Here is a 16,919-nt window from a genome sequence, read left to right as displayed (position 1 = left end):
TACCAGGAGCAGCTTGACACCCTCTGGTCCCTCTACCCTCGGGAAATGAACCTCCTACTTTCACCCTCTAAATGTCCCTCTCCGGCTTCCTGCAGTCCTTACCCATCGGCTTGTATCTCAGTTTCAAAGCGGAGGGAGAGGACGGTGGAGAGTGGGAAGACCCTAGGAAGCTCCCCGGGAGCTGTACCTTTAAGGGCAGGGGCGGGGCGAGCCTTCTGGGGCATGTCCCGAGGGGGCGAGTCCTGAGGGCGTGGCCGAGGCCGGGGCGGGGCGAGCCGGGGCGGGGCGAGCCGGGGCGGGCCCGGACGGGAAGAGTAGGGACCCGGACGCTGCAGCAGGCGGGGCACCCGGACTGGCGGCTTCGCTGGCGCAAGGTCGGTCCGGCGGCCAGGGACCTGGAAGGCTGCGAGGCCCTGCGAGGTCGAGGTTCGGAGTTTGCTGGTCCCAGGCCCGGCCCGAGGTAAGAAAGAGCCGCCTCCCCGCGCGGCCGGAGGACCCGGGCGCCCCGAGTTCGACTTCTCAACCTCCGTCCGGACGGGAAACGGAGCACGGAGATGTTCCTGAGGTCTCTTTCCTGGGAAGCGCAGCCCCGATTTCCCGCCCCTGTCCCTTAGCAGGTCGGTGACCATCCGAGCGCTGGGCATCGGCCCACGCGTACAGAAGGCGCTCAATAAATGCTCACCAGTGAATCAGTAAAATAAATCGGCAGCAAAGAGAGACGAGACGCATGCTGATCTTCAGGTGTTGGGGACATCAGGGACGCGAACATTTATTGAGCTCTTATTGTATACCCCGTCGGCCAGCATTTGTGTCCATTTCACACATGAGGAATAAGAGGCCCAGAGAGGTGAAGTGACTTCCTTAAGGCCACACAGATAGTAAGTGGCCGAGACGAATTTGAAACCAGGGGTGTCCTGTTTCAATTTGGTGCCAAATAGAGTAACTCGGACTCCAGTTGGAGGGGTTCGGGAGAACCATAGAAGAGGAAGGGCCGTGTCTTCCGTGGACAGGTAAGGAACCTGGCTGGGACAGGCGCCTTTCTGACCTCTCTTCCCCTCCCTCCCTCCTCTCCCTCCCCTCAGGCTGCCAGTACATTGAGAAACTCCTGCGCAGACTTAAAGAAAAAAACGTTTTTATGGGGTTTGGTTTCCTGATTGCAAAAATAAGACATACTCATCGTAGAACACATGAAAAAGCCAAAACAGGAAATTTAGTTTGCTGAGGACTTTTGTTTTTCCAGTTTAATTCCTTTGAAATATATTGAAGCCCTTTTGGCCCTGGTCTTGAGGGAAGAGGCACGTGGTGGTGACCAGCCCGGCCCCACTGCTAACCCGCGGTCTTTGAGCAACTCAACTTCCTTCTTGCCCTTAAGTTCCCTGTCGGAGCGGCTGTGGGCTCTGTGACCCTCTTGCTGTGTGACCTTGGGCAGGTTACGGAATTCCTCTGCTGGGTGTGGTGGCTCACGCCTGTAGTCCCAGCACTTTGAGAGGTCAAGGCCGGCAGATCACTTGAGGCTAGGAGTTCGAGAGCAGCCTGGCCAACATGGTGAAACCCCGTCTCCGTTAAAAATACAAAAATTAGCTGGGCATGGTGGTGTGTGCCTGTAATCCCAGCTACTCGGGAGGCCGAGGCAGGAGAATCACTTGAACCCGGGAGGCAGAGGTTGCAGTGAGCTGAGGTTGCGCCACTGCACTCCAGCTTGGGTAACAGAGTGAGACTCCATCTGAAGAAACAAACAAACAAACAAAAAACAAAAAAAAACTCCTCTGAGCCCCTCTCCCTGCTGTGCAGGGCGGGGTGGGGGGTGGGGGGGGGGTGACATTTCCAGAATTGTTCTGAGGACTGCATGAGGGAGGCGTGATGCAGGGGGGAAACAAGCCTGGCTTCACCTGTCTGTGCCTCAGTTAGTTCATCTGTAAAATGGAATGCTAATGCTACCCCCTCTTGGCATGTCGTGAGGATAGAATGAGGTCATCCATGTAAAGCTTGGCTCCTTGTAAGACACAGAACAACAGCATTGCTTAGTGGGCTCTGTAAAATGTGGTGGGCAAGCCTCTCTACGTCTCAAACTGGTGGCCCAGAGGCCAAGTCCACCCCTAGAAGTAGAGTTTGTTTTGTTTTGTTTTGATGGCTTCTGCAATCCCGCCCACTGCCCACTTCCACATGTATCTCACCCAGCTGGCCCCAGAAGCCTGAGACTGAATCTTGGCTCAAGTCCCTAGTCCCTTGTAGCCCTGGCATTCTGGCCTCAGGCTGGGGGCCAGGTGGGACTGGGTAGGTTTTCATGGGTTCTCAGGAAGAAGGGCGTATCTCATCTGCACGCTGAATGGGCAGGGCCTTGGGCCCCTCCAGCGAGACTGTGCAGAACATGGTTTCTCCGTCAGCTTAACTTTGCTGCCTGGAGGCAGGAAGGCAGTTCCTTAACTAGAGTCTTCCAGCCCCTTTTGCTGTGTCCATGGGTTTTCAGTGATGTTGTCCCCCCTTCTCACTCCCACCTTGCAGGCCACCGGAGCCGCCAGTTGTTTGGAACTGAGCTACTGCAGAAAGGGAAGTGGAGAGTAAGGGCCAGGCCCCGTTGGGGCAGATGGCCGGCAGATGGCTGAATCTGCGCTGGGCACTGAGTGTGCTTTGTGTGCTGCTAATGGCGGAGACAGTGTCTGGGACTAGGGGCTCGTCTACAGGAGCTCACATTAGCCCCCAGTTTCCAGCTTCAGGTGTGAACCAGACCCCCGTGGTAGACGTGAGTATCCCGGTAGGAACCTGGGGTTGAGTGGGGCTGTGTTCCTCCAATTGATAAATATCTATTGAGCATCTACTATGTGCCAGGCACTGACCGCAGCCTGGGATATACCAGGGAACAATAGAGACAAAATTCACTACTCTCAGGAAGCTGACAGTCTCCTGAACAGACAGATCAAGAAGTAAACGTATACACTTTGGGAGGCTGAGGCAGGAGGATCACTTGAGGCCAGGAGTTGGAGACCAGCCTGGCCATCGTGTCAAAACCCCATATCTACTAAAAATACAAAAATTAGCCGGGCATGGTGGCAGGTGCCTGTAATCATCAGAACCCTGAGGCAAGAGAATCGCTTGAAACCGTGAGGTGGATGTTGCAGCGAGCCAGGATTGTACCACTGCACTCCAGCCTGGGCGGCAAAGCAAGACTCTGTCTCAACAACAAAAAAAAGAGAAGTAAGCATATACATTTCAGGTGGCGATGTGCTAAGTGCCCCGCACACAATAGCTAAAGTGGTATGGGGGAGGGTGTGAGCTTTTCCAACTATTTCAGATTGGGTGGTCACAGATGGCTTCTGTGAGGGGGTGATATTTGAGGCAAGCCAGCGAATGGAGAGAGGAAACCACCTACATTGACACCCCGGGGAAGAGCATTCTGGGCAAAGGGAACAGCAAGTACAAAGATTCTGGAGCAGGAACAAGCTTAGTGTGTTCCCGGAACAGCAGGGAGGCTAGAATGGATGGAACAGAGCAAGTGAGGGGAAGAATGTTAAGAGAGGAGGATGGAGAGGTAATGGCGGGCAGATTACAAAAGGCCTTACAAGCTGCGGCTAGGAGGTGAGAATTGTTTTGCGATAGTGGGGAGCCAATGGAAGGTTTTAAGCAGAGGGTCACAAAATCTGTGTTAGTCGGAGTTCTCTAGTGGGACAGAACTAATAGGATAGACGTATATGTAAAGGGGAGTTTTTAAAGGAATATTGACTCACATGATCACAGGTGAGGTCCCACAGTAGGTCATCTGCAAGCTGAAGAGCGAGGAGGTCAGTCTGAGTCCCAAAACCTCAAAAGTAGGGAAGCTGACAGTGCAGCCTTTAGTCTGTGGCTGAAGGTCCAAGAGTCCCAAAGCTGAAGAACTTGGAGTCTGATGTTTGAGGGCAGGAAGCATCCAGCATGGGAGAAAGATGCAGGCCAGAAGACCAAGCCAGTCTAGTCTTTCCACATTCTTCCGCCTGCTTTTATTCTGGCTGTGCTGGTAGCTGATTAGATTGCACCCACCCAGATCGAGGGTGGGTCTGCTTTTCCCAGTCCACTGACTCAATTTTTTTTTTTTTCTTTTTTCGAGAACAGTCTCACTCTATACCCAGGCTGGAGTGCAATGGCACGATCTCAGCTCACTGCAACCTCCGCCTCCCGGGTTCAAGTGATTCTTATGCACAGTCTCCCGAGTAGTTGGGATTACAGGTGCACACCACCACACCTGGCTAATTTTTTTGTATTTTTAGTAGAAACAGGGTTTCACCATGTTGGCCAGGCTGGTATTGAACTCCCACCCTCTCTCTTTCTCCCAGTGGTGGGAGAAAGAGAGGAGTCGTGGATGGCTCCAGGTTTCTGGCCTGATCTGCTGAGGGTGTGCTGGTGCTGTGATTTGAATGGGGAGCACTGAGGGAGGACCAATGACGACGCTGGAGTTAGAGGCAAGAGGCCTTCCTCCCAGGGCAGGAAGGGCACAGCTTGTTGAGACAGGCTACAGAGAACTTGCATCTTTCCGCTCTGATGTCTGTAAGGGGAGAAGAGGAGGTCACAGCAGATCTGGAGTGAAGGAACAAAAGCAGGGGACTGCTCAAGATGACCCCCTGGAGTGCCCTGTAGCTGCCAGGGACTGGAGTTCTCACCATTTCTTCAGCAGGAATCCCAAACTCAAACTGATGGGCTGAGAGCATTCAATGCCCACAGCAACTTTATGAGGCTGCAAAGTGCCTTCAAGTCCACCCTGTGAAACAGGCAACAGGCAATTAAGCCCATTTTACAGATAGATGGGAAAGTGGTTTGTGGTTACTGTGGTTATAAAATTGAGTACCCCCTCTTGGAGCGTGCTCCTTGGGGGCAGGAAAACTGGGAGATCATACCAGATAATTGTGCCAGATAATCTCTCCAAGTTATTGAGCACTTAGGTCAGCCCTGTGCCCACAAGTCCTCCCCCAAACCCCGTGAGGTGGGAGTGATTATCTCTGTGCTATAGATGAAGACTCCAAGGTTCAGGGAGGTGAAGGTGGCCAGGAGGAAAGTGGCAGAGCCAGGATGAGAACTCTTGGCTGCTTCATGCTAAATCCATCCCCTTCCCCTCTAGTCCACCGCCTCCCAGGACAGATGGGGCAGCTGCCTTTCTGGAAGTCCCCACCATCCAGGGAGCCTGCAGGCTGGGAAAGGCCCCCCCCCAGCCCCTTACCTTAGGTCCTTTTCAAGTAGTCATTAATGCAACAAATAGTTATTGAGCACCTACTATGTGCCAGGGCCTGTGCCATGTGCTGAGGGGATAGCAGGAAGCAGAGAGCCTGGTCCCTGCCCCCCTGGAGCTTATACTCTAGTGGGGTCATGGGTGAGAAGCAAGTTGACAAATCATTCCACAGGGTGAGGGGAGGGGGGCGCTGCTTTGCTTAGGCTATCATGGAAGGCCTCTCTGAGGACATGACATTTAGACTGAGACCTGAATGGCTTATGAAGATCCAGGGGAAGTGAGGGAACAGTAGATGCAAAGGCCCTGGGGCAGGAGCAGAATGACAGATTTTGCAAAGTGGCTGGAACAGTGAGCAAGGGAGAAGGAAGGGAGATCAGGCAGGAGAGAACAGGGGCCCTGGGGACCACTGTAGACTTGGCTGTCAGTGGGAGGAAGGTGGGAGCCATGGGAGGCTTTAGAGCACAAGAGGATGTGATCTGATGTAAGTTTTTATGAGAATTCCAAGGTATTGAGTTGGTTACCCTTTCCTGTCCAGCCTGACCTCTGTGTGCACCTCTCTGGGTTTCCTGGGACTGAGTTAGTGACATAGGAAAGAGGGTGCGAAGGACTGGAAGGAAGTGAATTCACTCCCCCCCTCCCCCAGACGCAGAGCAATCCCACCTTACTCTGTCTCTCTTGAGCAGAGAGCTGGGGAGGGGTCCTGAGGGACCTGGGGGAGGGGTGTGCAGCTCGGGGAGGGCAGAGCGAGACAGACTGCACAGTAATGTGATTTTGGAGGCCAGATTTGGGGGACCCACCTTGCTGACTCACTCTGCCATCAGGGAGATGGGGTGACTCCCTGTGTCCTCCCTGGCTGACCCCGAGGACAGGGAGGAGGGAGGGCAGGAAGATAGTGAGAGGGCAGGAAATGGAGGCTGCCCCTGCCCAGTTGGGCAGTTTCCTCAGGAGCTTCAGCGAGTAACTTTCAGGCGGAGCTGAGTTTGGAGCCACTTCTCAGTGGTGGGCTGTGTGCTCCTGGGCAAGCCACTTTGCCTCTCTGTGCCTCAGTTTTCTCATCTGTGAAGTGGAAACAATTGTGCCAACCTCCTGGGTCTCTGATGAAGACTGAATGGGTGAGATGATGCCCAGCACGGTGTGCGCCACAACTGTTAGGAGGGCCTACTCTGCCAGGCACTGTGTGAGACTTTAGTGGGAGGGGCAGATATTAAGCAAGTCTATGATCCTGCCTGGGTGCGGTGGCTCACACCTGTAATCCCAGCACTTTGGGAGGCCGAGGCAGGTGGATCACTTCAGGCCAGGATTTCGAGACCAGCCTGGCCAACATAGCAAAACCCTATCTCTACTAAAATACAAAAATTACCTGGGCATGGTGGTGGGCGCCTGCAATCCCAGCTACTCGGGAGGCTGAGGTAGGAGAATCTCTTGAACCCATGAGATGGAGGTTGCAGTGAGCTGAGATCATACCACTGCCCTCCTGCCTGGGTGATGGAGTAAGACTCCATCTCAAAAAAGGAAAAAAAAAAAAAAAAAGTAACTGGGAGGGCCAGCTAGGCTGGGAGTAGTCAGGGAGGGCTTCCTGCAAGAAGTGTCCTGGGAACCAAGAATTGGGTGGTGAACGTGGATTAAATAGAGGAAAAATAATCGTGGCACCAGGCAGAAGGAATAGCATGTACAAAAGCTGGACCAATGCCAGGAGGGTCTGGGCATTCCAGGACCTGACAGCTGACCAGACGAGCTTTACTGGAGACTGACAAGGGCAGAACACAGGGACCAAAAACAGGCAAAGGAGGGCTCTTCAGCAGCTGGAGGAGGGAGCACATTAGAAAGAGCCCCTCTGGTAAGATTGGGGGTAGGAGGCCAGATGAGAACCTCTGCAGTTGTTCTCTGTGCTGGTGGAGATGGAAGGAAGGGATGAATTCAAGTATTGTTTAAGAGAGAAAAATTTTTGGCCAGGCTTGGTGGCCCACCTGTGTAATCCCAGCACGTTGGAAGGCTGAGGCGGGAGGATCACTTGAGCCCAGGAGTTTCAGACTAGCCTGGCCAACATGGCGAGACCCCTTCTCAACAAAAAATTTAAAAATTAGCCTCGTGTGATGTGCACCTGTGGTGCCAGCTACTCAGGAGGCTGAGGTAGGAGACTGCTTGAGCCTGAGTGGTTGAGGCTGGAGTGAGCTGTGATCACGCCACTGCACTCCAGCCTGGGTGACATAGACAGAACCTGTCTCTAAATAAATAAATAAATAAATAAATAAAACTTAGATGATGATAATGCAACCTTTTTTTTTTTTTTTTTTTTTTTTGGAGACGTAGTTTCGCTCTTGTTGCCTAGGCTAGAGTGCAATGGTGCGATCTCAGCTCACTGCAACCTCTGCTTCCTGGGTTCAAGCGATTCTCCTGCCTTGGCTTCCCAAGTAGCTGCGATTATAGACATCTGCCACCATGCCTGGCTTTTTGTATTTTTAGTAGAGATGGTTTCACCATGTTGGTCAGGCTGGTCTCGTACTCCTGACCTCAGGTGATCCACCTGCCTTGGCCTCCCAAAGTGCTGGGATTACAGGTGTGACCCACCGCGCCCAGCCTATTTTTTTTTTTTTTTTGAGACAGAGTCTCACTCTGTTGCCCAGCCTGGAGTGCAATGGTGTGATCTCGGCTCACTGCAACCTCCGCCTCCCGGGTTCAAGTTATTCTGCCTCAGCTTCCTGAGTAGCTGGGAACTCAGGTACATGCCACCATGCCTGGCTAATTTTTATATTTTTAGTGGAGATGGAGTTTCACCATGTTGGCCAGGCTGGTCTCAAACTCATGGGCTCAGGCACTGGGATTACAGATGTGAGCCACAATGCCTGGCCTCCATGTCCTTATCCCATTCCTGTCTAGGCATGTGGGTGTTATTGCCCCCATTGTTCAGAGGAGAACACTGAGGTTAATTTACTTGCCCAAGATCACTCACCTAGAAGGATGCAAATTAGAATTTCAACCAGGCAGTTTCATGAGAGAGGAGGGCTCAGTAGAGGGAGCTGTACTGCCTCCCAATATGATTATTATTGTTCCTCCCAGAGGAGGAAATGGCAGCCCGCCTGCTTCCCTGGCCCCCATCTAGTGTCCTTCCTCCTTGTGCTGGGTGGGACCCTCTTTGTCAGAAACCCCTTGGGTGACTTTATCTCCCTGGGAAATTCCTGGGCCCCAGCAAAGCCACAGGCCCAGGCTTAGGGCAAGATTGAAACCCTCCCCCTCCCAGTATGGAAGGAGCCCAGCCTGACTGTTGCTTTTGGGTGGGAGCTGGGGATGGGATAAGGGAAGCTCAGGACAGAAACTTGAGACTTGCATCTGCATGTTTTGGTGGGAATAGTTGATGGAGATTCCCAAGCCTGGGTTGGGATGTGCACACCATCACTCCAGCCTGGGGCACAGACTTTCTGTAAAGAGCCAGATAGTAGGGCCAGGTTGTGGGCTCACATTTGTAGCTCCAGCCACTTGGGAGGTTGAAGTCGGGGGAATTCCTTAAGCCTAAGAGTTTGAGGCTGCAGTGAGCTATAATCATGCTTCTGCACTCCAGCCTGGGCAACAGTGAGACCTTGTCTCAAAAAAAAAAAAAGAGAGAGAAAGAAAAGAGGCCAGTCACAGTGCTCACACCTGTAATCCCAGCACTTTGGGAGGCGGAGGCTGGTGGATCACTTGAGGCCAGGAGTTTGAGACTAGCCTGGCCAACATGGTGAAACCCCATCTCTACTAAAAATAAAAAAATCAGCCAGGCGTGGTGGCACACATCTGTGATCCCAGCTCCTCCAGAGGCTGAGGCAGGATAATAATTTGAACCCAGGAGGCAAAGGTTGCAGTGAGCTGAGATCTCACCACTGTACTTCAGCCTGGGCAACAGAGTAAGACTCCGTCTCAAAAAAAAAAAAAAAAAAAGAAAAAAGAAAGAAAAGAAAAGAAAGAAAGAATAGAATAAGAGCTAGACAGTAAATATTTTCAGCTTTGTGGGCTACATGGTTTCTACAACTACTCACTGCTCTCACAGTGCCTGAGTAGCCACAGACTGTACATCAACGAATGGGTGTGGCTGTGCCCCAGTAAATATTTATGGAAGTGGAAACTTGGGTTTTATATAATTTTACATGTCATGGAAAATTCTTCTTTTGATTTATGTCTCCCAACCATTTAAAAATGTAAGAATCATTCTTGGCTTGCAGGCTGTGCATAACCAGATGGTGGGCTGGATGTGGTCCAGGGGCCGAAGTTTGCTGACCCTTGGCTTACCCATATGTTAAAGGGGAATCATTCCATTTGCCTCGCAGGAGTGTTGGAAAGGCTACACAAAATCACTTAGTCATTCAAGCAGCCATTAACACAAATGTATTAAGCCCCTACTACAGGCCAGGCTCAGGGCAAATACAAGAATGCAGACAAAAATAATTCAGGGCTGGGCGCGGTCGCTCACGCCTGTAATCCCAGCACTTTGGGAGGCCGAGGCGGGTGGATCACAAGGTCAGGAGATCGAGATCATCCTGGCTAACACGGTGAAACCCCATCTCTACTAAAAAATACAAAAAATTAGCTGGGCGTGGTGGCGAGTGCCTGTAGTCCCAGCTGCTCGGGAGGCTGAGGCAGGAGAATGGCGTGAACTTGGGAGGTGGAACTTGCCGTGAGCGGAGATAGCGCCACTGCAGTCTGGCCTGGGCGAAAGAGCGAGACTCCGTCTCAAAAAAAAAAAAAAAAAAAAAAAAAAAATTAAGGCCAGGTTTGGTGGTTCACGCCTATAATCCCAGCACAATGGAAGGCTGAGGTGGGAGGATGGCTTGAGGCCAGGAGTTCAAGACCAGCCTAGGCAACATAGCAAGACCTCCATCTCTACAAAAAATAATTTTTAAAAAAATTAACTGGGTGTGGTGGTGCATGCCTGTAGTCCCAGCTACTTGGGAGGCAAAGGCAGGAGGATCACATGCGCCCAGGAGTTCGAGGCTGAAGTGAGCCATGATTGCCCCACTGCACTCCAGCCTGAGTGACAAAGCACCTGGTCTCTAAAATAATAAAATTCAGTAAACAAGGAAATGAACAAAATAAAGATTGTGATAACTGCTGTGAATGCAGAAAACTGGGTATTAATAGTGGAGATAGGGGTAATAACTACTTTACATGGAAAGTCTCTGAGGAGGGCAAATTTGAACACCTGTAATCTCATTTGATTCCTTTATCAATGGGGTTGGTATAATTAGTCCCATTTTACAAATGAGACTGAAGCTCAAAGAGAGGAAGGGAATTGCTACAGATACAGCTCTTAGACGGTAGAGCTGGTTGGGCATGGAGGCTCACACCTGTAATCCCAGTACTTTGGGAGGCTGAGGTAGGTGGATCACTTGAGGTCAGGAGTTCAAGACCAGCCTGGCCAACACAGTGAAACCTCATCTTTACCAAAAATACAAAAATTAGCCAGGTGTGGTGTTGTGTGCATGTAGTCCCAGCTACTCAGGTGGCTGAGGCAGGAGAATCACTTGAACCCAGGAGGTGGAGGTTGCAGTGAGCCAAGATTGCTCTACTGTACTCCAGCCTAGGCGACAGAGTGAGACTCTGTCTCAAAGGAAAAAAAGGGCCTGGGCGCAGTGGCTCACACCTGTAATCCCAGCACTCTGGGAGGCCAAGGCAGGTAGATCACTTGAGGTCAGAAGTTCGAGACCAGCCTGGCCAACGTGGTGAAACCCCGTTTCTACTAAAAATACAAAACTTAGCCAGGCGTGTTGGTGGGCGCCTGTAGTCCCAGCTACTCGGGAGGCTGAGGCAGGAGAATCAGTTGAACCCGAGAGGTGGAGGTTGCAGTGAGCCGAGATTGTGCTATTGTACTCCAGCCTGGGTGACAGAGGGAGACTCTGTCTCCAAAAAAAAAAAAAAAAAAAGGTAGAGCTGAGTGGCTGAGTGGGTATTATGCTCGGGTTGTCCTGATCTCAAAAAAAGAAGTTTTTTTTTTTTTTTTTTTGAGACAGGCTTGCTCTGTCACCCAGGCTGGAGAGCAGTGGTGCCATCATAGCTCACTGTAGCCTCAACCTCCCAGACTCAAGCAATCCTCTCACCTCAGCCTCCGAAGTAGCTGGAACCACAGGCGTGTGCCACCATGCCTGGCTCATTTTTAAATTTTTTTGTAGCAATGGGGTCTTACTATGTTACCCAAGTTGGTCTCAAACTCCTGGGCTTAAGCGATCCTCCTGCCTCAGCCTCCCAAAGTGTTGGTATTACAGGTGTGAGCCAGTTTACCTGGCCACGGATTTCATCTTCCCAGCTGGCATGTGCTTTCTGAGGACAGGGCACTGTAGAAAGATTGAGGGGTTGGGGCAGGGCTGGGGGATTTCAGTCTCTGCTCAGGGGATACTGTATGGGTGGGTAGAGCTCTTAGCAAAAATTGGTGAGAAGGCCAGAGGCTCAGAGATAAGAAATCTCACTTCCAGTCTGGTGTTAGTGGGAGTTCAGAGAGGGCTTGTGGAGGAGGTGGAACTGTGGTTTGACAAAGCTTTTAAAAAATTATAATGAAATACACATAACCTAAAATTTACTGTCATAGCTTTTTTTTGTTGTTGTTGTTTTTGAGATGGAGTCTCACTTTGTCACCCAGGCTGGAGTGCAGTGGTATGATCTTGGCTCACTGCAACCTCCGCCTCCTGGGTTCAAGCGATTCTCCTGCCTCAGCCTCCTGAGTAGCTGGGACTACAGGTGGATGTCACCACGCCTGGCTCATTTTTGTATTTTTAGTAGAGGTGGGGTTTCCCCATGTTGACCAGGCTGGTCATGAACTCCTGACCTCAAGTGATCCGCCTACCTCGGCCTCCCAACGTGCTGGGATTACAGGCATGAGCCACCACACCTGGCCAGACTTGCAGTTTAACAATGACATTCCTATCACATTGATCTGAATAAGGCTGCTCATAGCCAATGTGGGTGCAGGCTTATGAGAATTGCTTATTTCCCATTCCTGGTGGGAGTGTATGTAGGTAGAGCTTGGCCAGGGCATTTTGGCAAAATCCAGCAATGTTGAAGATCCCTTGTCAGGGCCTTGAGCATTTCTTTTGGACTGTACTATTTTGGTGGGCTTTTGTTGACTTCCAGTTGCCAGTTTATTGTTCTAGAACCGCTTATAAGCATAGTAGGCTAGAGGTGCTGGGGAACTAAAACCTCCATCTAGCAGTCCTCACCCAATGGCTGATGGGAGTTGGTGTATAAATATCCCAGCTCCCTAGCCTCCTGATTAAGCTCATGGTGGTGGTAACTGGCTCAACCCAGCCTTCATTGGCAGCTATCCCTTCTCTGTACCACTTCTTTTCTCCTATTTCTTTTATTTTTTTCTTTTGAGACAGGGTCTCACTCTCACCCAGGCTGGACTGCAGTAGTACAATCATAGCTCTCTGCAACCTTGAACTTCCAGGCTCACGTGCTCCTCCCACCTCCTCCTCCTGAGTAGTTGGGACTACAGGCATATGCCACCAAGCCCGGCTAGTTTTTTTTGTATTTTTTGTAGAGATGGAGTTTTGTCGTGTTGCCCAGGCTGGTCTCGAACTCCTGAGGTCAAGTGATCCTGCAGCCTTGGCCTCCCAAAATGCTACAGTTACAGGCGTGAGCCACCACACCCGGGCCCACTTCCCTTTCTCTATGTTTGTGTTCCTCAGGTCTCCCAAACATACTATGCCCATCTCAATCTTTGTCTCTGAGTCAGCTTCTGGAGGAACCCAGACCAGGATACCCTCTGACTCAGCACTTGCACTTCTCAAATCTTCTCTGACATTTTTCTCACATGTGCTCAGAGAGTCATGTGTGAGGAAGTTCATTGGCTATATTGAAAAACTAGGCATACCCAAATGCCCAGTAGGGAAATGTTTACCTCAGTGATGTATCACCCATAGTATGAAATACTCTGCTGCAGTGAAAGACTCTATGGGGAGGCAGGGGAGAACAATGGGCTCTAGAGCCTAAAACTGCCTGGGTTCCAACCTTGACCCTCCCACTGAGTGCACATGGACATTGTCTCAGTCTCCTTAACTGTTTAATGGGCATAATAATAGTTCCTTCCTCGCAGACTGTTGTGCAGAGTAATTGAGATACATTTTTTTTTTTTTTTTTGAGACAAGATCTCATTCTATTCCCCAGGCTAAATGCAGTATTGCAGCCTCAACTCCTGGGCTCAGGTGATCCTCCCACCTCAGTCTCCTGAGTAGCTGGGACTACAAGTGCACATCACCATGCCTACCTAATTTTTTATTTTATTTTTTTGCAGAGATGGGGTCTTGCTATGTTGTCCAGGCTGGTCTTGAAATCCTGGGCTCAAGCAATCCTCCCACCTCAACCTCCCAAAGTGCTGGGATTATAGGCATGAGCCACTGCCCCCAGCCATCATAGAATTATTGTACAGATTAATTGAGATACATTTTAAGCTCTTAGCACTATGCTTCGCATATAGAAATCACTATAGTATGTTTCAAATTCTGTGTATTAAGGTATATTTTTATATATATATATATAATGGTAAAAGCAAATTATAGAAACAAGAGATTTGGGATGGATCCATTTCTGTTAAACAAAACAAAGTGTGTAATAGGGTATATATACAAATGTAATTGATCTGAGAAATGTCTGTAAGGATGTGCTTCAAACTAATTATGGTGGGACCACTGGAGAGGGGGATTTACGGAGGGCAGGGATAAGAAAGCGGAATTTAGAAATCTTTATGTATTGGTTTTTTTAAAAAACAAATATGTATTCATGAATTACTTATGTCAATTTCAAGCAGACGTTTATTTTTAAAATTAAAAGTGCATCCATAGTTGGCACCCAGAGGGTATGGTGGCCTTGGAGACCAGGCTGAAGGGACATTATGTGTAGCTGCTTAGATGGGCCTAGTCCAGTTCTCAGGGAAGTCTCTGCCCCTGATGTCCCCCTCCTTGTCTTCCTACAGTGTCGCAAGGTGTGTGGCCTGAATGTCTCTGACCGCTGTGACTTCATCCGGACCAACCCTGACTGCCACAGTGATGGGGGGTACCTGGACTACCTGGAAGGCATCTTCTGCCACTTCCCTCCCAGCCTCCTCCCTCTGGCTGTCACTCTCTACGTGAGGCCCTGCCCTGGGGGGCTGGTGAGAGGGGCTGGTGTCCCCAGCTGGACTTGACTCTCCCTTCCTCGCCGGCTCCCCACCCAGGTTTCCTGGCTGCTCTACCTGTTTCTGATTCTGGGAGTCACCGCAGCCAAGTTGTGAGTTTGGCTCTGGGCTCCGGTCTGGCTTATCAATGGGAGGAGGGGTCCCAGGAGGCTGACATTTGGTCACCCTCAGTTTGGGGGAAGGATAGGGGTCCGGGGCCGGTCACTACGGAAATGCTTCCCGTCCGCTTTTTCTCCATAGTTTCTGCCCCAACTTGTCGGCCATTTCTACCACACTGAAGCTCTCCCACAACGTGGCAGTATCCTTTTGTCCAGTGTCCTGCACCCTGGAGGGAGGGCAGTTGTGGGGAGGCTGGGAGATAGGGTCATGTCTATCCCCGTGTGGGGAAGCTGGGGGATAGGGTCGAAGGCCTGGGTGGGCTGCAGCTGCGATCCTGGCCCGCCTTGACATGCTCCCCACATGGCGTCACCTTCCTGGCATTTGGGAATGGTGCACCTGACATCTTCAGTGCCCTGGTGGCCTTCTCTGACCCACACACAGCTGGCCTGGCCCTTGGGGCACTGTTTGGTGAGAGCAGCCCCAGTGAGGGGGGCGGGGAAAGCAGCAGGAGAGGGTGCAGGGTGGCTGAGCTCTGGCCTCCTCCCCCCAGGTGCTGGCGTGCTGGTTACCACAGTGGTGGCCGGAGGCATCACCATCCTACACCCCTTCATGGCTGCCTCCAGGCCCTTCTTCAGGGACATCATTTTCTACATGGTGGCTGTGTTCCTGACCTTCCTCATGCTCTTCCGTGGCAGGGTCACGCTGGCATGGGCTCTGGGTGAGCAGCTCTGGGGCTCAGGCGTGAGATCCCAGGGCTGATGGGCAGGAGGTTTAGGAGGTGCCTGGGACAGAGAGGTGTGAGGGGTGGTCAGTGGGGGCTTTGATTTGACCACAAGTGACAGAAACCCTCCTCAAGCTGGCTTGAGCAAAAATGGGAACATGTGGGTCACATAACCAAAGAGGCCCGGCAGAGCTGGGGGCTGGGGAGGGAGTATTCAAAAGTGTCACAATTTTTTGGCCAAGCGTGATGGCTCACACCTATCATCCCAGCAATTTGAGAGGCTGAGGCAGGAGGATCACTTTGGTTCAGGAGTTTGAGACCAGCCTGGGCAAGATAGCGAGACTATATCTCTACAAAAAAGAAAAAACTTAGCTGGGCATGGTGGTGGTGCATTCCTGTGGCCCCAGCTACTCTGGAAGCTAGGGCAGGAGGATCCCTTGAGCCTAGGAGTTCGAGACTGCAGTGACCCATGATTGTGCCATGGCACTCCAGCCTGGGCAACAGAGCAAGACTCTGTCTCAAAAAAAAGAAAGTTTCATAATTTCCAATTTTAACAAGCAGTAAAGATGGGACGCTAACTGGGGCCACCTGGATCGTGACAGCAAACGTGTTCCATTCAGATGGCTCAAGGGGTATGAATGGAGGGACAATTTGTACAGAAGGAAAATGAAACCAGCAAGGGAAACCGAGATTCGAGATACTCAGGGGCCAGCAACAATGGGAGCTGCGAACGCACTCATCCCTCGTGGCGGCAGGGGCAGGGAAGGGGGTGGTGGAGCCCAGTGAGAGTTGGAGGGCTGAAGGCCTGGAGCTATACTGAAGAGAGTTGCAAGCCCTGCCAGAGACACGCAACAGGGAGGGAGTAGGAAGAAAGACTCCAAAGTCTCTCCCGCTGCTTCTGATTTCCTGTCTGGCCTCCCATTGGCTGAACCTAGTTGTAGCCAGAGCTGCAGGGCTGCCTCCTCCCAGGGCACAGAGCAGGACACCGAGCCTTAGTACTTGAATGGGGACCTGGAGGTCTCTCGCTGTGCTTGGGTATTACCTCCTTGATTGCAAGGGAGACAGGAAGGGAGATGGTCCTGGAAGGCAGGAGGAAGGAGTGGGGAGCTCAAGGAAAAGGCCATTTACCCACTGGTACCTGGATGGGCTAACACAGATTGCCACCACTAACACGCACCAGTGACAGAACTGCCAGCTCTTGTTCTCTAGACCTGCACCAGGACACCACTTGGTGACGGCGTGCACCCCGTCTGCAGGTTACCTGGGCTTGTATGTGTTCTATGTGGTCACTGTGATTCTCTGCACCTGGATCTACCAATGGCAACGGAGAGGATCTCTGTTCTGCCCCATGCCAGTTACTCCAGGTAAGAGTCTGCATCGGACCCCAGAGAGGACCAGTGGGGTCTGGGGGCCTCTGTGCCCTTCACTGCTGCCCAGGGTCTCTTGAGGCCATTGTCCCCACCAAGCTCATCTCTTCATGCTCTTTCTACTCATTCTGCTGAGGTCCCGCCTCCATGCTTCCACTGGTACCCATGAGCCTCTGCATCGCCTGCAGGCTCAAGTGCACTCCTTCCTTCTCTCTATGCAGTTGCCAGGGCCATCTCTAAGAATCGCCACTGCTCCCTGCCCTGATGTTTCCCACCATTCTAAGGGTAAAACACAAACGCTGCCGTGACAGGGACACTGAGAAATAAAAAATAAATACAAAGAAATCAATAATATTCAAATACAGTCATATACACAAATACATCTACACACACATGCACACAACACAC

At 51.4% G+C, this 16,919-nt stretch overlaps 1 protein-coding gene across 2 annotated transcripts in view; it reads left to right on the top strand.

Annotated features, from left to right (window-relative positions):
- The first annotated feature begins 277 nt into the window (after window positions 1-277).
- Window positions 278-16,919, top strand: part of SLC8B1 (solute carrier family 8 member B1) — a 36,398-nt gene continuing 19,756 nt past the window's right edge. Inside the window, exons 1-8 of one of the 2 annotated variants that reach the window (XM_055359187.2) lie at window positions 278-1,010; window positions 2,503-2,740; window positions 14,124-14,276; window positions 14,364-14,416; window positions 14,565-14,623; window positions 14,787-14,891; window positions 14,974-15,141; window positions 16,401-16,508. In XM_055359187.2, the coding sequence (XP_055215162.1) occupies window positions 2,585-2,740; window positions 14,124-14,276; window positions 14,364-14,416; window positions 14,565-14,623; window positions 14,787-14,891; window positions 14,974-15,141; window positions 16,401-16,508 (802 nt within the window). In that variant the 5' untranslated portion in view covers window positions 278-1,010; window positions 2,503-2,584. The remainder of the gene's footprint in view (window positions 1,011-2,502; window positions 2,741-14,123; window positions 14,277-14,363; window positions 14,417-14,564; window positions 14,624-14,786; window positions 14,892-14,973; window positions 15,142-16,400; window positions 16,509-16,919) is intronic. The other variant, XM_063694378.1, reaches the window with a different exon arrangement.

Source organism: Gorilla gorilla, chromosome 10, assembly GCF_029281585.2.
Source record: "Gorilla gorilla gorilla isolate KB3781 chromosome 10, NHGRI_mGorGor1-v2.1_pri, whole genome shotgun sequence".
In the NCBI taxonomy this organism is placed as follows: Eukaryota; Metazoa; Chordata; class Mammalia; order Primates; family Hominidae; genus Gorilla; species Gorilla gorilla.
This window is presented reverse-complemented; position numbering and strand designations above follow the sequence as displayed.